Source organism: Buteo buteo, chromosome 14, assembly GCF_964188355.1.
Source record: "Buteo buteo chromosome 14, bButBut1.hap1.1, whole genome shotgun sequence".
Classification (NCBI taxonomy): Eukaryota; Metazoa; Chordata; class Aves; order Accipitriformes; family Accipitridae; genus Buteo; species Buteo buteo.
In genome coordinates, this window is record NC_134184.1 from 30,707,378 (window position 1) to 30,728,247 (window position 20,870).

Sequence of the window (20,870 nt, forward strand, 5' to 3'; positions counted from 1 at the left end):
GAGAAAAGATGACTTCATTAAAAAGCCATTAGCTTTCACTCCCCTTCCTACACAGAGGAACTATATAAAAGGTTTTGCAATAACTAAACTCAGTCTACAAATTCCCTTCATGTGTCGTCATGGGAACAGCTTAGAGAGCTGCAGCTCCTAACAGCATAGGTTCTTTCCCAGTTCACATGTCTGCTTATATAGCACTCACTAGAACTTAATAGATAGTAATTCTACTTCATCCACATAACTGATCAACACTACTTTGAAAAAAAAATCATAATTCTCAAGCTGAAAGCCTCTGTGTCTAAGACTGAAGACATTCATACAGAACTTGAGGTTTTTAAGTTCCAAACGTTTTTTACTTAGATTCTATTTCCATGCATACATGTTTCCATAGCTCAACATTTCTTAAATCATGTCAAACCCAACATTCAGAAAGGAGTGAAAATATATTATGGCTACTTTTCTATTCATGTATTGTGCTTAAGACACAGCAAAACAGTATTTGCAACTCTTACAGCACATACTCTAGAAAAGCGACCTACTTCATGAAATTTACAGAGGTGCTCCATCCCACAACTTGTAGTAGTATACTTTATTGCGAATACATTCATTATATCTGAATTCGCTCAGAATGGATCAGGATTCCCATCTTCTCTTGCAACATTGTAACTACTTCTGAAACACTGACACTTACAAAACTACATAAACACCACAGTTCATTAGAACCTGCCGTAATTTATCTGTCAGGTGAACTGGGTCTCTAACAAAAGTGAAACTCAGGAGAGAGAGGAGAAAACAAAGACAATATTTTCCTCAACTGTCTGCATATTAAATGGATGAGTATTATGAACAAGGACAACAAAATCGCCTTTTAAACATAAACAAAAAAAAAACCAAACCCCACCACCCAAACAAAAATGACTACCCAAGGTAACGCAAGACTCTTACCACTCTTCAAGTGTTTTCAGAATATAATTAGTTCACCAACTGCTACCTTCAGCTGTTGTTATACTCATTCTAATGGAGCCCTTGTTAATGAGACAGTTCACACCATTACAAATTATGCAACAACCTGCTGACTTTTGAATTCAAAAGAGTTATGCTCTCTCAGATTGACCAGTTTCAAAACTACTTGGGTGTAACTTGAATTCAACTAGTGTTCTAAATGTGAAAGGTTCAGCCATGGAGTAGCCTATAGCCAAGTTCCTTGTTGTCTGAGGAGTCAAAAAAAAAAAAAAGGTAAAAAACCCCCACATGTTTTTAAAATAAGTTGGTTTTACCGTTGTAGAAGTTCAACTCAGATTGCTTCTTTGCTCATCTCCAAAAATAGACATTAATGGCTACTGCATAAAAGTGTTCTGCTTATAGACCAAACCTTTAAACACTCTGCTTTACATACAGCCCAGTAATCTTGCAATTCTTTGAGCCGTAGGGGGACATTAACTTAATTACACTTACCTTCTCTATTTGTTTCCCAATCCCCATTTTCCTCTTCACTTTCTGGTGTTCTCTCCTTTGTAATTTTGATATCCTCCTTTTCTCTATGTCTTCCTCGTGAAGACTCTTTCTATAAAGGGAAAAATGCTGCATTAGAGTAAACAACTTGATTTTAAAGGAAGCCTGAAGAAGCAGGTATATTTTACATGGTATTTTGGCTGTTTCTTTTTTATAGTACAAAAAGCATTTTCCCCTTTAGCCTGTTGAACAAATACCTTCTTAAATAAACAGAGACTCCACAGGCAACATGTTCTAATGCAATTTCATAAAATCAGTATGCAAATAGCAGATGGGGAAAAGAGCAGAAAGAATTCATAAAATAAGAAGGTTTAAAGGCAGAGCAAGAATTGAGCACGTATCAGAGAATAAAGTTTAAAACAGGAACTGAAAGAACAGACCAGGTTCTTAAGACCAGAAGTTTAATGAACACTTAAAGAGTATAATTTTAACAGCTTGAGTAAGAGTTCTCAGCTGTAAGTAAGAATATTTATATGCAAGGGAATATTTATATGCAAGGCAGATGAGCCTCAGAAGCTGAACCATTTAACTCTCCAGAGGATAAAGAAGGGGGGACGGGGCAGGAATAATTAAAAAAAAAAAAAAAAGAAAAAAAAAAGAAAAAAAAAGAGAGACCCTTGGCTGGCAGAAGGAAGGGGAAAAAAGTCTAAAGCAACACACTAGAATCAAGTTTTGTTGATAGCTTTATATTTGCACTTTCACTGGCCCCGAGTTATTAGACAAGTCTAACTATTGCAGTAGCACCCATTTTGCATGTGGCAGTTGGTCGTGGACACCTAAGGAAGCCAGAGACTATTCTTACAGGAAAGAACATAATTTCGAAAGGCAACTGAACCTGTGCTGCTCTTCCCCCCCTGCTGAATTCCAATAGTAAAGCTGCATAGTTGCATCATTGCCTCTGCTGAATTGACATTCTCTAAATAATCTACCTGGGCCTCGGTGGAGTACAGGACAAAGTTTTTTCACTATTTGCAAAAAAAAGAACATTCAAGCTTAGAAGTACCTCAGGTTAATTTATTAAGCAGGAAACCAGAAAGAGCAAATAATGAAAGTCTGTCCCATATCCCTTTTATTCTCACCTCCCATAGCTCCTTCTTTTGTCTTTGGGGGATTCTTCCATGTTGATATGTAGGAACCTTTGTTTTTATGCCAAGAAAAGGAGATGTCTGAGAATTTCACTAGCTATTCCTTATTGGGACTTAGATCTTGACTTAATTTAAATTCTTAACATCACCTTAGAAACACAGTAAGGAAATAACATAACATTGTGGACAGTCACTCCCAAGTGAGTAAAATTCAACTATTCCTTTTTATTTACTAACAATGTTAAAATCTTATCTCTAGTTTAATGACATAAACAATGACAGAACAAGTACTGCATTTATTTTACCTAGTGAACTAAAGCAGATGCTTCAATGCACAGTTATCTTCAAGCCTCTCATCTTGATGCATTCAGTATATCATATTCAAAGCCTTAGAAGGTTTGGAAAAAAATGACCAGTCGCTACATAACATGAAGGAACTTCACATTAAAGAACTATTTTGCGCCATGTTTAATTTAAAGCAGCTTGTAGAATAAGGAAAAAAAAAAGTTATTTTATCTCCATTTCATAACAGGATCTCTAGAATGATGTACAAGATCCTAACCTATCAAGTCATGTTGGTTGCTGACATCAACTGCAGACAAGTCTACATCAACTAAGCCATCATCACAACATGTACTAAAGGCATTTTGGTCTAAGAGCAAGAACTGTACTATGCTCCAAAGCAAGTTACTTTAAAAGAAAATGACTCTGATGAGATCTGAAAATCTGTAACTTTATCAACAAGCCTCTCCTGCAACAATCCTTTTTTTTCATAGACTATCTTAATTTTTCTAGACTGCCTTCCTTGAAGGCTGCATCTGTTCTATTAAACTGTATACTTCTGCTATATACTGCAACTAATTCCTACAATATAAAAAAACAATAAACATAATTTCTTAAATACAAATACTAGTTTCTATTAATTCAACACTATTTGTTACTAGCAAACTGAAATATGCATGTTAGGACATCCTCTATATACTGATTTCAAAAAACTTCTCAAAGCCAATTCCCCAAATAACTCGTCAGCAGAGAATGTGCAGATAAGTCAGAACGCTTCAAGACCAATTTAATAACCCATGTTAAAAACACTACACAACCTGTATGTATCTTGCCTACATCTCCAAACTTACAAACACAAGCATCTTGAAACAGCCTGTATTTTCTCCTTTCAGTGGAGAGATACAGTAGTGGCACAATCATACTTCTACAGAAGAACTGAGAACAAAAACATCTATGAAAGAATTTTATTGAATTACTGAATATAGAGGAAGAAAATAGGCAATTTTTATGCAAGCATGCTATTCTACAAGTCAGGACAACTTGATCTGAGCCTGTTCATTCACTAAATGACTTCAGATAGTTGTCAGGAAAAAAGATTCTGGTAACATTGTATCTAAATCTCAGTTTAGAAATTGAGTATATTTTCCTGGGGCACGCAAATCAAGAATTTAAGTTATGACAGTTTAGAACACATATTTGAATTTTCTCATCAAAAAGTCTTCAACATATTCCTTTTATTGTACTTGTTCCACTTACAACACATATAATTCCCTCATACTATGGGGAGTAAATATTTCCTTCCTATTCTTATAGACCTTCTTGTACTTCACACAGGTTTTTCTCATCTCTCCCTTAAACCAAGAATAAAATAAGTCAAGCTCCTAAAGGCCAATAGCATGTCTTTCACTTGTACTTGAAGATGCTGTATCCACTTCAGCCATACTTGTAAACTATTTCTCTGCAGACTACGAAAAAATGCCATTTACTAGATGAGAAACAATAAACTTTCATAATAATACAATTATTTACTAAAAAAAAAAACAAAACAAAAAACAATCTGTAGATCGTCCTAGGAGTAAACAACAACTTAGCAGGACTTGTCTATGCTGTTTGCAGGTACGTGCTCACAGTTAAACTATTTAAATATGTTGGACAGATGATTACAGTTTAATGTTGACATTCAGGAGAAATGCTACTTAAGAAAGGAAAAAAAAATACGACATTATGGCTGAATTGTGTGAGATTTTATTTATTTAATATCTACTTAAGTTGAAGTTCCACACCCCATAAGATATAATCAGCACTCTACAGCACAAGACTTGATGTCTACTTGAATGAATTTCCCACTACACCCAGAAGAGTTTGGCCAAGCACAAAAGGACTCATCCAGTCTGCAAAACATGCTTCTAGCCAAGAAGTGTTATTTTGCCAACTCCGATGGAGAGAGTATTTATAGGACTCTTACAACCTACAATTCTTACAAGGCAGAAGCTTCAGTTTCAGCCTTATCAGCACATGTACATGGAGAAGCAATACAAACTAATTCAAAAGCACAGATTTATTTAAATCTAGAATAAGCTATCACGTATTACAGCTAGAATCTTTTGGGCAAGAACAGTACTATTTTGCTCTAGGTATGATACCTTTATAGCGTAAACTACTACCACACTACACAAACATACAAGAAAATGAATCTGAAGTTTCCCTGAAATGAACAGGTATTGTTTCCATTTCAGAGATGGAAGACAATGCTGACTTTTTTTCCAGTGGAAATATTCAAAAGCCACAGTGACAAAAAGCACAGATATGAAACAAGTGATACACATTCCTTACAAAAACCTTTCCTAAACATACATTAAGTTCTTCCCACTGTTTCTCCCAAATCACACACAACTCCCAGGTAACAGTTTAGGTAATACTTCATATACTCCAGTGTAACTGTCTTCTCATAATACGGAGAAAAATTCAACATAAAAAATTCCAACTAAATACAATAACAGCAGGAACCTTATCTAATTATTTGTATAATAACTGATACACTAATATACAGTGCTGAAGTAATTCCAAACACAAATCTGAGAAACACAGAAACAACGGAGTTCAATGTAGTTGTCCATGTAACGCAGCATATTGTCTCTGAAAATAATAGTACAAGACATGAAGAAATAATAAGGGATAGATTCTATAAGCTGTCCATATAGAAAGTTTCTTCCTAAATACATAGAGATTGTACTAGTTATCTTATGTCTCCAAAGAACAAGAACTCTCTTCTAAAAAGATTTTATACTAGTTATACTATCTCAACTTTTTGTGGAACCTATTCAGGTTTTTGACTGCATCTTCTGGCAATCAGGTAGAATTGTCATATATAACGTAAATAGCATTTCCCTTCTCATTTTCAAATTTGCCACTCTTTCTACTGGGATAAAGTATGAATATGACGCATCTAATTTACATTCTCTCACCCATACATTATATACATTCACCACATGTTCTTTCTTCTCTCCAGTCTCTTTCTCACCTCCTTGCCCACTTAAAAAAGACCTTTGACTGTATTGTCTTGCATACAGGCAATCACAACCAAACAGCATTTCAAATAAAACTGGACCATTAATTTCTACAGCATAATATTGATAATTTTCTATTCCATCTTTATACACCTGAGTGTTTGCTTCTGCAACTGTGACTGCACTTTGAACAGATGGTTTCATTGAGCTGTCCACAATAACTTCTTTTTCTACTGGATGGTGTCAGTTACTTTTAAAATACTCATTCATGATTTTTTGTTTTAAATACTTTCTTCATTGTGCATTACACCTTGCACTTGCCAACATCAAGTTTCATCTGCCATTGTACTGCCAAAAACTCTCTTTCCCCAACCCCTACAGCATTCCTCAGACTTTAGTAATCTCAACTACTGTTTTCTTATCTTCTGCAAAGTTTGACATTTGGGATGTCCAACATTTTTTCAACATTCTTAAAAAGTTATAGCTCTTCAGATGAAGCACCATAGCATCCTCTGTAATTTCATCATTTGAAATTAATCTAAAATTTTCCCCTTAGCTGGCTTCTAAACCTGACAATATTATACCTGCTATTCTTTGACTGTCTATGTGGCTCAAAAGCCTTGTTTCAAAAGAAGCTATTTAAGGTTTCCCCTGTGTCACAGTTATCTCTTAGCCACTACTCCCCATAAAAGTTTCAGACCAGTAGACTGGTGAAGCACAAATTTTGTCTGCAGGAACAGTGCTGCTCTTTTTTTTTTTTTTTAAAAAAAAAACCCACAATTATGAAACTTCTTGTGGAACAAGCTACTTTTCATTTTTTCAAAACAAAGATTTCATATCCAGCTCCTCTGTTATCCCAAAAGCTTTAATAAGAGATGGAAACGTTACATATTAGATTGCCACCACAACAGTAGCTCTAATGATGGAGCAAGATTTTTGTTAGCAGTTCAGTCACTTCAATCTTCTGTTCTTTTAGATATCCTGGTTCTTTGCAATGCAACTCTTGATGACTCTCCCTCTTATTTGTTCCAGAATATTTTCTTTGGATATCCCGTATTTTGAGAGTTGCCCCCATGCAACTAATACAAAAGCTCAGTGGTTTCCTCAGCCTTCTGTTTTATGAGACTGAAGCAGAGTATTTTTTTCTCTACAGTGTGCTTATCCTGTAAATAATTCTTTGGTACTTTAACAGACCCACTAATTCTCCGATTCCTTTTGATTCCTGCTTCCAGTTCACCTTTACTTGGGGTTTAGTTGTTTAGAGTATTTTATTATTACATTAACAGAACACTATAAAAAGCAGGGTTAACTAACCAAAAGCAAGAATTACATCAAAATTGAGTTGTACCAGGAAAGAAGAAGTTACAGTAAATTTTTAATAACGGTTGGAAAAACCACTTTTCCCACCAACCATGTACTTAACAGTTTATTCAAACTATTAGAAAATAAAAGAAACACATTTAAGTAAAAGAGTAAAAAGATTGAAAGTTTACACAAATTAACAGCAACTGAGAACATGATTGGAAGGTAAGCCATTCTGTTAATTTAATGATAGCAGCTGCTGTTGATTTCTTTACACCTGACATAAAAACTCATTTTACACAGCAAGTAGGAACAGACCAAAAGAAAAAAAAATACTGTTAATACCTGCAGAAGCAAAACTGATTTTTCACAAATAATAACTTTTAATCATTATTCATATGAAGATGGTCTTAAAAAACATGACGCAGGAATACACTGGTGCTATTGTTATACAGGTGCACGGTCACACTACCAACTCTGCCCCTATTTGTTTGTAACATCAGGAGCAGACAACACAAAAATAAGTAATTTCTGATATTTGAAAGGTATAGGGTTGCAGAAAGATGATAAGAAAATAAGAATGATAATGAATGAATTTTTTGCAAAATTCAAAAGTGAGCAGTTGGGATGGCTGATGAATATGTGAGGAGGAAGGCGAAATGAACCAGCACAACAGTAACTGCATGGTCTCATCAAAAGCAAATTTGGGATGAACAACTGGATTCGGGATACATGTAAACAATGGATATGAATAAATGTCGGAGGAAAAATAGTGGATGATTGGAACAACTGTTAATACACTTTCTTGGTAATAAAGAGTCTGTATTGTTATTAAATACCCGTTTATCAGTATTTATAACATATTTTAGTCTGCGGGATTTATAAAATCTTTGTGAACCAAAAGACCAAAGTGCTATAAAATTGCAAAATAATACAATTGTTAAGACACTTCATAATAAAATATGCCACAAGCTATGTACAAAATGATAGGTTCATTAAAACGTTTTAAATATTACAAGTCACCATGATCAGGTTTCTAGGACACACTGCCCAATTTCTACTGAGGGATTCTGGAGTTCTGCAAACTCCATTCTTACCCTAACAGGAGAGGACGACTCCTCTGTACTTCGTTTCTGTGGCTCTGCCTCAACGTCTTGACGTTTGTTCTTCATTCTTTCACGAAGATCTCCAGTGGGTCGTTCCGGTGACCTGTATAATACAGAAACATAATATAACCAGTTCTATGGGACTATTTTTAAAGGAATACAACCTGTCTTTTAATTTTTTTTTATTAGTATATACAGAAAGATCTAAACCTCCCACCCAGAAGCACAGTGGATGAATAAAAAAAAAAACTTCATTCTAATGGGCTTAAGCATTCTAAAAAAGGAACTCTTTCAGAACATCAAGGAAGACTTGACTCTAAAAAGAAAAATTACTTGTATGTATATATGGCATGAGTCAGTTACTACTCTAGATCAGCTGCAGGTGATCCTATCCAGAACAAATCTTCTTTTTCTGACCGTCATGCAAATGTGTTTCACAGTCACTCTCCTACCAAGTCTTTCAAGATATCTTTAGCCTTCTCCATATTCTAAGCTGCATTGATTTTAATATATATACATACATTTTTATATGTATATATATATATACATAATAAAAATACAATTAATGCAGAGTCAAACTACTGTAGACTAGCAACAATAGTCACACAGAAGCACAACTCTGAATACAGATGAAGTCTGCAAGTGGAGATAATGTGACCTAGGTGCCATCCTCCCAAGATCTTGGTGAGACTGCCACACAAAAAAACACTGTTGCAAGACCATGCACCAGAAATTCACTCTTGGAGGCCTCCTCCATTTTCCATCTTGTAGTAACATAATTATTTCTTTCTTTAATTACAAAATATTGGATGAACTCTACTAGTCATGCAACTTTAAGGTATATTTTCTGTAAAAGGTATTACTGTGATGTGGGAAGGGAGGGGGAACATCCTACACTACCACAAGACATCTATATAATTTTTTTACCTCTTAGTATGGATTCACAAGTTCATTTATCCCTTACGGGTTAAAGGAGAACAACCCTTGCATTCAAACAAGTTCGTAAGCAAAGGGGATGTAGGAGCTGCTTCAAATGATCTTTCAGTTCAAGAAAACAAGTTTTCTCTTCACATAAATCTGGCTTGATATTGAGTTTGGTACTTCTGTGATGGCTGTTAGCCGTAATTACAGATACTTCTTTGAAACGCTTGTATGAAAGCAGTGGATCTGTACTTATCAGTACTAAAGAATCATAAAGAGATACTGATGCTGCCTTAGTTGATTAGAAGAGTTATATGTAATATTTGAATAATGAAATTTGCATTTGTTTTGTTTTTCAGACTGAATTAAGGTTTCCATTTACTAAGTATTATTTCTCCCACCCTTCCTCTGTCACATAATACACAAAGTGTAAACTGTCTTTCACAGTTTATGCATGTAAAATCTAAATTAATACAATGTTGTTTTCAACCTGTGCATATTTGAAGACCTGTAATTGGTTTCCATTTCCTCTTTTGCAATGCTGTCTATATTTAATTCTTTAAACTGTGTCATAAGTTGTCATCTAAGAAGAAAAAGACCAGTGACTGCTGTCATTTTTAAATGCATTTAATTCTTCATGAAATTGTAAATACAGGTCAATCTAGATCAGAGGAAAGGTACAAAACAGTAGCGTGTTGCTTCTTGCAGCACTAAGAAAGATCAAATAATATCCAGCATACAAATATAAACAAGTTATCTTCTTTGCATGCACGATTATATCATCTTTAAAGTGTTTGGCTTTAGCAAAAGTTATGATTCAAGGTGGGGTTTTCTTCCTCTCCTCCCATCTTAGAAAGGTAATTTCTTTGCATTACTGAAACTCTCTGAAGCATTCCAACCATCAGCTACCTCAGCAAATAAACTTGCAACATAAAAGTGGCAATTCAATGCCTTAATTTTTAATAATATTTCAGCTACAGCACAAAGGATTTGTATTTGTGAAACTGAAAATTAATTTAAAAGGCAAAATGATTATAGATAATGTACTAGTAACATTGTTCCTCAAGAGGAGCAATTTCAGGAAAAACCCCAGTAGCTGAAGGAGGAAGCAAGAGAACTTACACTTTTTTTTAAAAAAAGTTATATGCTGGAGTGAAGAAACACCCAAACCATTTCACCTTCAATTAATACCTTTTTCAGTATGGGAGGGAAGAAAAAACTTATTTTGTTAAAACATTATTCAAATCTACTTAAGGATTACAACAGTTATCAGGAAATAACAGAAATGAAAAAAGCTATAGCTTTAGGTTGAGGTTTGTTGGTGGTTTTTTGTTTGGTTTTGTTGTTTTGGGGGTTGGGGTTTGTTTTCAGCTTTAGGAGAACACTAGAGCAAAGTCATGGTAACCATCCTACCCCTCCTTCCCAAAAAACATAATGACCCCCCAAGAAGTCTAATAAAATAAGATTGATAATTTGTCAAATTTTAAGAAATAATTACTCAGGAAGCTGTGTCTGTTTTCAGATACTTTGGCTTAATGCACAGAAAACCAAGCTGGTCTACTAGCTGATTTTTCTTTCAGGTATACCACAATTTTAATTTTTATACAATGGCTTCTTTACTACATAACTTTCCCCCTGCTTCCCCTCCAAAAGAGATCTTTGGTTATGCCAGGTAACGCACACTGCTGAATTTCAACAGATAACTACAATTTTACCTCTACAGTTTAAGATGATGTGGCTAGACTGCAACTGGCAGAACCTTTCATACAAAAGGCTCCACAGCATTATCCTTGTACACTGAAAGAAGAAAACTACTCAACAAAAATTTTCTCCTTAATGACTTAATATTTTGTGCTGGGCCCATCTTTTAAATAAGGCCTAAAATGCAGAATTTCATCAATTTAAATTTTAAGCAGTGCAGTTAAGTGATTTTAAACAGCATTACTTCCTGCAGCAGTTCAGTTCTCCATATTCAGCAGCTTGGTTAGGGAATGCACATTTGTAACAGTGCCTCCCTTTGCTTCTGTACCTCTTACAGTGTCGGGAACAACCACCTAGCAACAGGCACACATTACAACACAGCTACCTGAGAATATCTGTGTGTATGTGCACACATGAGTGTATAGGCAGAGGACAATTATTAGTGTGTAATATATGCATTATAACTGAATGCTCATGAAACATTGTCTCGTTTTTCAGTTTCCCATACAATATTTGAACCTTGCAGAATCCATACGTTCTTACCTAATATTACTGCTGGTTTGGTTTTTAAATCCTGTGTAATGATCCAGAATGAATAGGATCAGGCAAAGAGAGGGACACTACGATGGCATAGATCCTGACAATAGTACAAGGGAACCAGCAGGAAGCTGTCAAGCAACAAACAATTTAAGAGTGGAGCAAGAGAGCAAGATTCCTTCTGTGATAGCATGTTTACACACAGCTATTTCCTCGTTAGCTTCTCCTTACTTCAGATGCCTGGAAGACTGGCAGGTCTATTACTGAATTCTTAATACCTTCATCAGGAAAGCTTTATATGTAAAAACATGCTAGGTTTTATTTTTGTAACAGCAAGATTAACATTCATGCTGTGAGAGGCAGCATTAATGCTGAAACAGAGTTACAATGTAACTAGATTTAAGAGCTTTTTTCTCATTTTAGAGTCATTTTCCTACTGTCTGGTGATGTTCTGAACTATGGGAGGCATTATGGTCAGATAAAACCATTAACAATGAGATTCATTTTGGACAGGTATGAAATTAAATGGGCAAGACAGAAAGGCAGCAAGATGTGCTTTGTCCTACCAAACTGCTTGCAAAGCCTTCACCAGCAGGCCTGGCTGAACACGTGTAGACACGCCGCCATTACCTTGTCCCAGACACATTAACAGGAGTACTGCTTGAACTGAACTGATGTGGAAGCAGCATTAGCTTGGCTTGCAAGAAGCCAATAAAACTGCGTTCAAAATACCTGGATAACATTTGTAAAAATCTCTGTAATGTTAAATGGCATGAAAATGCCAACAGTTTATTATGTACATAAACCAGCTTTTTCTGTGCCTGGCCAAGAGCCATCAGTAGAAATTTCTGAAGACAAGCATGCTTTTTTCATTTGTCTGTTTTGGTGTGCATGGGAGGGTGCGTAGGTAGGGGCTTCCTCGCCCTTTTTATTTTTAAGAACACCTCTATTAAATGTTGAATGTATCAGGCAAATAAGCAGCAAGATTTGTCCTTTGACTTTTGCATACAGACCTAGTAAAAAAAAAAGTTAGCAATAAAAAGAAGTAAATCAACATTATTCTTAAATGTCAGTGGTGACAGTGAAGCAGAAACACAGCTTTAATCATTAAAAGAAATGTCACTTTTCTTCAAATGACCAAGCAGAACCACGCACTGAGTGTTCCAAACACTGAAAGCAAGGAGAGACTGACATTCTAACAGTTTTAAAATTTAATCTCTACCAGTAAATCACTCCTTTTTCCCATTTGGAACATTCAGTACAGAACAGAGTAAAATCTTTTACACACCAAAAGAAACATTAAACTCAGTGATATATTTTGTATCCCAGCTGCTACCACCTTAGAAGCAATGGAAGATCAAACAAGCAAAGTCAAGATCATCCTGAGTATGCCACCGGAATAGGAAAAAGAACCAGAAACAGAATCCTAACCCCATGCCAACCTTCCTGTTGTTGCTTTACACTTTGATGCTTCAGTGTGCCCATGTATAATCTAGAGGTTACACTGGCATTACTGTAGCATTATGAAGCACAGTTATTTGTAAAATGTGAAGCCTTCATAAAAAGAGGTACTATGCCACAACTATACTATCTTTTTGTCCTTTATAGCAAGAATATTACAAACTTACTGCCACATTTAGTGTCAGTTAAGGAAGGTGTTACGCCACACAAAGGACAGTCAAAAACCCCAACATTTTTAAATTATAGTAACACATGAAGAGGCAGATAATAAAAAATACTCTTCTGAAAAATGAAGTAACTTTTTGGATCTCCTCCTATGATACAAGGTATTTGTTCTATATCTGACAGATAAAGTCACATAACTATGTTTTGAAGAGAAGTGTTTTCTCACAACAGGAGAGAAAGGACAGACACCTTATTCATCAAACAATATAGCAAAGGCAGAAGGGCGGCAAGTATGTGAGTACTGCTGTAAGTAGTTGCAGAGCAGCATTTTAGTAAAGGACAGAAAAGCATATCAGAAGCTGCAGTGACACTACGCAAAAAAAATTAAAAAATGTATTAAGGTACTTGAACTTCCCATTTCAAGTAATATAAGAAGGTAATCTGCATCCAGCGGACTCCATTCATTTTTTAAAGCTACATACACACAAAAATCCTGGGAAAACCCACTGTAAGTTATCAAATTAATTGTTTTGAGCAGCTTCACAATGCAATTGGTTATTGATAAAACATACCATTAGGCACACCACAGCATTTCACTTTAAAAAAAAAAAAGAAAACAGAAGACATAGTTGCAAAAGCTATTTTCCTACAGCATGTGAAGAATTCAAAGTGAGTTCTTGATTTACCTTCTATAACTGCTGCTATAGCCTTTACCTCGTGGTGAAGGGCCATGTACGAATCTACATGTGTTCCCATAGAGGCAGTTGCCAGTCTTCAGCCAGTTACGGCACTGTGTCTAAGAGACAGACATTACTGGGTGAATTTCACACTCATTTCTGGAAATACCATTGGTGTGAGTGTGGCAGAACAAACAAATGACTCCACATTAACTCCCATTTATCTGTAATTTCTGTCCACCAGTAATATAACTAATTAAAAAAAATAATCAACAATGAGCATCAGGTCTGGCAGAGAAAAATTCAGGTTGGTGGAAATACTATTAATATGTACAGTACTACTGCTCCTCTCCAGAAGCTGGGGCAACACACGTTATTTGAAAATTCTAGTATTAGTATGTTGAACATCCATGCGTTAAGGAGTTCTTTTCACCTTTACTAACATCAGTGACATCTGAGTATTTGGTACTTGTGAGCTACTCTTTCCCACCGCCTAAATCCTGGAAAAGAAGATGCTGGGGTGGGGAGGAAAAGAAGAACACTTTTACAACTCACCTCTGCAGTACTTCCAGTGCTGGGTCCAAGCCTTTCAAACACACTGGGTCTTCGGGATGTGCTATCGGATATGGTCTTGGTATTTTCCACTGTGACCTTCCTTCTAATTTTTGACATTTTGTACTACTTCAACCAAAAAAAAAAGCAAAACTGTAAAATCCTTCAGTTTGGGGCTATTGACACTGAACTCGCATGAATAAAATAGTATGATATATGTTGTAAGAGTTGCTGCAGAGGTGATGAAGAAAGAAAAAGAAGTTATAAATGAGTGAAATGTATCTCGTAACAAGGAATGCCTCTGATTTGAACTAGTCAGATGAACACCAGTAATGATAATTTTTCTTTTTTTTTTATGACCTGCTTTGGATTCTTCAGCTTCCCTTTGGGAAAGATCATATGACATGTTATTCATTTAGGTAGCGAACACCACACAGAACAGATGCTTTCCTTCGTCATGTATTTTTTGTGCGTGAAATCAAGTGACTTCAAGTGAAAAGAATCTTTAATGTTACTTCACCAACCTCTCGGAAACAGATTCTGACCACTAAAGATGGCTCTCATTTTCAGACGCAAATCTCCAAAAACGAGAGCTCCATTATTCCCCCCCTTTGTTGTGTGTGACAACCTACTGAAAACCACCTTGATATCATCCACAGTCTGTGTTTGTTATTGGTTTGTATCCTACAACTATTTGGAATCACCCGAGTTTAAAAAAAAAAACACAAAAAACAAAAAACCCCAGAACAGTGATACACTTCTTAAGTTTCTCAAGAAGTAACTCCTTTTCATTAAGAAAAACAGATTTTAAAGCAAATACAGTATAAGTTTGATAAATAAGAAGTTACAATTTATCTTACCTGAGAAAGGCAGGAATTATTGAATATAGAAAGAAAATCATATATAAAAAAAAGAAAAAAGGGAGATACATATTTAGCACTAGAGACAGGTTGTAGAAAAAGGGCAAAATGGGCTCCAGAAACTACTGTCCATTCTTTAAATGCTACTTGATCTACACAGAAATAAAATCAAGTCGGGAAAATCTGCCAGTTGCTGGATGATTCATATATAGCTCGAAAACCTGCCTCTATTGTATTGCAAAGTGCCATCATTCTAGAGCTCATTAATCAGTATAACATGATTAACCAAACACTAATCTCCTACCCTTCCGCTGTCTCTTCTGCTCCTATCCACGTGTCACTGCGTTTAGAACACACACACTTAAAGCTAATTTCTCATACGCAAACAGGTTACAAATGACAAAAAGCTCATCCATACAATCAGAATAATACAAATTTAAACTAACACCCACCAGATTGGATTAACACAAATTTTCACTGATCTGATCAGCAATATGTTCCCATAGCATTCAGATTGTAAGGTTCCATTCTACAGCAAAAAAAATCATAATGTATAAATGTGGACATACGTACATAGAACATAATACTGCTGTAACTTATTTTACTCTTGATGCTTTGGTAATACCTGTTTTTTTCCCTTGTACCTTGGTGAAACTTCATATCTGAATCTTGTCATTACTTCAATGACAAGACCTCCCTAGTCTAACATCCGTGCACTTTCTACAAACAAAACTCTGTGCTGAAGCTCTCACTAAGCACTTCAGCTCCTTTATAAACAACAGAAGAAAGCAAGCCTACACTACATACTTGAGAGATTGCTCAGCTCAGCTCTAAGGACTACTTCTCCAAGCCTTTGATTATCTGAAGAATTTTATCTCATAAGTAAGGTTCAGATAACCAAGACATTAACCAAGATGCTCAGAGAGGGTAGAAGTTAACCATGTGGTGTATACCAGACATTAAAAACAATGGTTAACATCAATTAGTGGAAGCAGACAGTGAAACAGTAGAATTTGCCAGTAGTAAGAAATTATTTGGGTTAGTAAAAACTGTGGAGAATAGAGATTTCCAGAAAGACCTAACTGAGTTAGAAAATTGAGTAATACAACAGCAGATGAAATGTAAATAAATATAATGTAATGCACACAAGGAGAAATGATTTTATCTAAATACTCAATGAGTTCAAATTAGTCCAGTCTTCCGAGAAGAATAATTAGGAGTCATTGTGGACAGCTCAATGTGCAGCAGTAGTTATAAAGTCTGACAGGATAAACCATTAAAGTTAGAAAGCAAAACAATACCACATCTCACCTAACTGAGCACCCTTCCATTTCGGGATTGTTTCCCACTGTATTTCAGAAACCCCCCCCACTGAACTGGTAAGGTTTCATGCAGCTACACCCTTTAATAGAGGATACAAAAATCGACTGACATATGCAAAAGCATTTTTAGTAAGACGATCACATACCAAATACTGATTTTGGTTTAAATATTTACAGTAAAAAGAGCCATATCTGAAATAAAAAGGGTTAGAAGAACGGCACTGGCAATGGCGTAGGGAGAGGGTTCAACACATGAAGGACAGATAAAATGAGTGCATCTAATACATAAGTACAGTACACACTGACATGATAGCAGTATACAAATACAAAAAATTTACATTCATTTTGCCTCCTAATTTGAATGTCATTTTATCTTCCAAGAAACAGAGGCAAAACATCTATTTTTAAAATGTTGCTTTTTACCCAGCAAATAGTACCTTTTCGGAATTAACTTCTATAGGAAGTTATGATGATGACTAGGCTTAAAAGGATAGTTAGGAACACGGAGAGGATGAAGTGGGTAACATCATCATAACTGAACAGATCATTTCATTCCATACCTACTTCCCCATATTTTGGCCAATAATTTCCTATAAGGAAATGAAAAGAACACCACCCAACCTTGAATCTTCTGAGGTTTGTAAAGACCCCTATTTTACAGAAAATAAAAACTTGGAATGTGAAATGAAAAACTGTACTATTTCAGGTAGCATTCTGTCAATTCTATCCTTACATTCTGGCCCATATCCACCGGTTTGCAATTAAGAACAGATACTTTATTAACAGAAGAGGTTTTTCATGAGAAATTATTCTAAGCAAACAAAACCAGCATGCTGTGACTGCCCAGCATATTACTTTCTGTATGCACATATTGTCACATGAGGGTCTCACTCCTGCAAACGGAACTGCATGAGATTTCACTGTTAAGTGAATATAGCTGTAATACAGGCTGCAGGATTAGAGTCCAGACACATTATTCAGTGGCAAACTGAGGAATTTTCACTATGTCAAATGCTACATTTGAGAGACCGTATCTGAAAATGCAGTCAGTCCCATTTTCGTTCTTCAAAGACCAAGCAAGTTGCAAAAATAAAGAGACTATTAAAACAATATTGCAGTTGAAATCTCAGATGCATAACGGCAGTTTTATATTACCGACAAGCTTCCCTGCATATAAACAAGTACTGTGAATGGAAAAAATTTAAGTGAAGTGTTTCATTTCCAAATTTTTCAGACTGCACATTAATGGATAATCAAGAACAATTTAAATGGAACATCCCATAAAAATTCACATAACTTGCTCAATTCTCCCACATTTTCATCTTGTGTTGCTTTACCCTTGATGATCACAGTCCTGCTAACAATCCCACACTGATGGCCAGTGCAATGATTTTCCCTTCCATCAAACACCTGTGTCTCTGAAGTACCATCTCCTTATCAAACACTCATGTGGACTAGACAGCACTGAGTATCAGTGTGGACTGAGCCTTGAGCATTCATATTTCAACATTACTACCATGATTTTTTACTTTAAAAAAGTTTCTAAGTAGAAAAACATGTACTTCTCTATTTCAGGTACATGGCATTGCATTGCTAAATCTACTTAGGGGAACTGAAGTGCCTGCAACTTCTGAAACAGCTTACTACCACTAAGTACAATTAACTTTATACTCCTAAAATAAATTCTATAGCTAAGGTTTTAACTGTAAAGTATCGCTTTTCCACACATAAATAAGATCCATGGGAATCTTTAATAATAAATTAGAAATATTGTAACACTACGATAACTAACTCACAGATGCATCTATGTTATTCTTTAAATGTAGTAATTTTTCCAGGGTGAGAGAGAATCTGTAAACGGCACTAATTACACTACCATTTGAAGTGAAATATATCTCAGAGCATTACTTCATGAATAAATCTAAAATGTGGACAGACTTTAGAGAAGTGAGTATACCTAGTGGGCACCAACCAAGTAAATCAATGAAGCATGATATGATTGACACAATATTCAGTGAAATTCTGCATTGTTATTATCAATACTCCTACATTTTGGTGTCAAGCACACTTAATATTTTTCTTCAATAGAAGTATGATATTACATAAGCCACGATCAAGAGAAACACATCTGAAACACCCACTTTTCTGTCAGAAAAACCTAATCCAGTCCTCTGCAAAAATAAATCCTGCTTGTACAGGAAAACTAGAAACTGAGATAGAACAGAACAAAAGCAAAGTTCACAAAAAACTATAAGGAGATGAAATCTCTTTAAGAAGTCCAAGACATCACTAGTAAGCATGCCAATGTCTGTGCATGCACATGTGCACATCACGCACAGGCTAAAAATGATGTCACTTAAGAAAATTCTACCTGTGAAGTGATAAATAATACTCCATTTAAAATAACAAGCAAAATTTTAATTCTAAAATCCTACAGAAGTTCAGCTACAAACTGATTATAATGCTCTAGGATAAACTAAATACCTGTTGACAACTAAACAACAGCTTAGAAAGAGGAAAATGTCAGTGCCTCCCTTCACTTTTCCAAATGAAGAGCTTTTACCTGAAAAGGTTTTGTTCCAGATTACAACGTTAATGTTTCCATGTCAGAATACTAATAAAATAGTGATATTTGAAGGAGGTCCACAGGTTTACTACCTGAAAATAATGCTAAAAATAGTAAAACGTGTTGTTAACCAACTTTCAAAAAAAGTAGTCAAATACTGGTTGCAAAGTCACGCGATGTCAGTCTAGCACTCTTCAACTCACACAAAGAAGCCTGTTTGACAGAAAACTAGAAATTACTCCAAGTTTATTTTAACAACTCCATGCTGTTAACCCATCACCGTATTAACTTGAACCTATCCCTCTAACTTAACATACGGTATTTCTCCATTAGTAGTGATAAGCAACTGCTAATTATGTTTCCACAAGTATAAAATCACGGTTGACTTTCTACATGTAAACAAATAAATTAAAACATCAGGCCCTAGCATCACAAAAGAAAGTGTACAGCGTTCCATATCTTGCCTAACGAAGTCCTCAAACTCAAAGAATATGTTTCACCAGACTAAGGGACAGTCTGTGCAGACTGGTGCGGACAGATCCGAGCTCACCAAGCCTTCATTTCAAGTTTGTTGGATAAACGTTATCTCCAACCTCGGGCACAACCACATATAGCCACACTTCTATAGTTTTCGGACAGACGCAGTTCATGGGCTGAGCCTGTCCATTCCCGTCTGCACAGAAGCACCGTAGGTGTTTGACCACCAGAGCAAGATCCCTTAAGGTCCTGGTTCCTAACTCGCTATCTGTCATAATCTGTTCTTCAAACAGCCTTGCAGAAGGTCGACAAGAAATCAACGGTGGAGCGAGAATCCAGCAGAGAAGTCAAAGGCGAGGACCTAAGCAGACCATCCGTAACGCTAACCCAACGTGCCTACAAGTCTACAAGTTCTGGAAGGGAGGGGAGTTAGCTGTAGCCGCTATCTACAGAAATGGTGATGAGTGAATTTATACGAGCGAAATTAGCAGCTCCCCTAAGCGCGTAAAGCAGAAACTAATTTACTGCCAGAAAGTGGGAGAAGAGCCCCACCGAAATGGAAAAAAAACCAACCAAACAACAAAAAAAAACCCCAAAAGACCAACGGGGACAACCCAAATATCTGCAGGCGGGCTCCAGCACGCCCACCCCCTGCCAGAACTCCACCCGGAGCAAACGGCTGGACGGCCGGCACCGCCAGCCACGAACCCGCGGCCTCGGGGAGTCGCGTCCGTCCGTCCGTCCGTCCCCTCCCCGGCCTCAGCCTCGCACCGGGGCGGGGCCAAAGGGGCGGGGCCAGCGGGGCGTGAGGCCCCGCCTCGCCTCTCCTCACCTCACGGCCCTCCCTTCCCCCCCCCTCCGCCACCCCCTCCCCCCGGCCGTTCCTCCGCACTCACCTGCTCCTTCCGCTGCCGCGCCGCTCCCCGCCGCCTCCTCCGCCGCCGCCCGGGGCGGAGAGGGTGGGAGGGGGCGAGGGGGGAGTCCGTCCTCCCGGGCCTGAGAGCGGAGCGACGCGGAGAGGAAGACGAGGAGCGGCGACCGCTCCCGCAGACCAACGGCGCCCGCCGCTCCCGCCCTGCCCCCGCGCGCCAGGGCCGCTGGGTAACCGCCGCCGCCACCGCCGCCGCGCGCGCGCAACCCCCCCCCGCCCGCCCGCCCTTCCCGGCGGCCCTCACGCCGCCCCGCCGCCGGCGATGACGTCGGAGGCGGGAGGGGCGGAGAAACGACGGCGGGCCGGGCGGAAGCGGCGCCGCCGCCATTTTGAGGGAGGGCGGGAGGGGAAGGCGGGGTCCGCCCGTGAGGGAGGGAATCGTCTGCCCGACCGCTCCGCCTCGCCCGA

General features: G+C 37.3%; 1 protein-coding gene across 8 annotated transcripts in view; it reads right to left on the reverse strand.

Moving 5' to 3' along the window:
- The window catches only part of ZC3H13 (zinc finger CCCH-type containing 13), a 50,615-nt gene extending 29,962 nt beyond the window's left edge, over positions 1-20,653 (reverse strand). Inside the window, exons 1-6 of one of the 8 annotated variants that reach the window (XM_075046192.1) lie at positions 20,428-20,653; positions 14,310-14,432; positions 13,764-13,873; positions 8,284-8,395; positions 2,589-2,645; positions 1,453-1,561 (exon numbers count right to left, since the gene is read on the reverse strand). In XM_075046192.1, coding sequence (XP_074902293.1) covers positions 1,453-1,561; positions 2,589-2,645; positions 8,284-8,395; positions 13,764-13,873; positions 14,310-14,426 — 505 coding nt within the window. In that variant the 5' untranslated portion in view covers positions 14,427-14,432; positions 20,428-20,653. Of the gene's footprint in view, positions 1-1,452; positions 1,562-2,588; positions 2,646-8,283; positions 8,396-13,763; positions 13,874-14,309; positions 20,296-20,427 lie in introns of those variants that run through there. The other 7 variants (XM_075046188.1, XM_075046193.1, XM_075046189.1 and 4 more) reach the window with 7 other exon arrangements.
- Between the last annotated feature and the right edge of the window lie 217 nt (positions 20,654-20,870).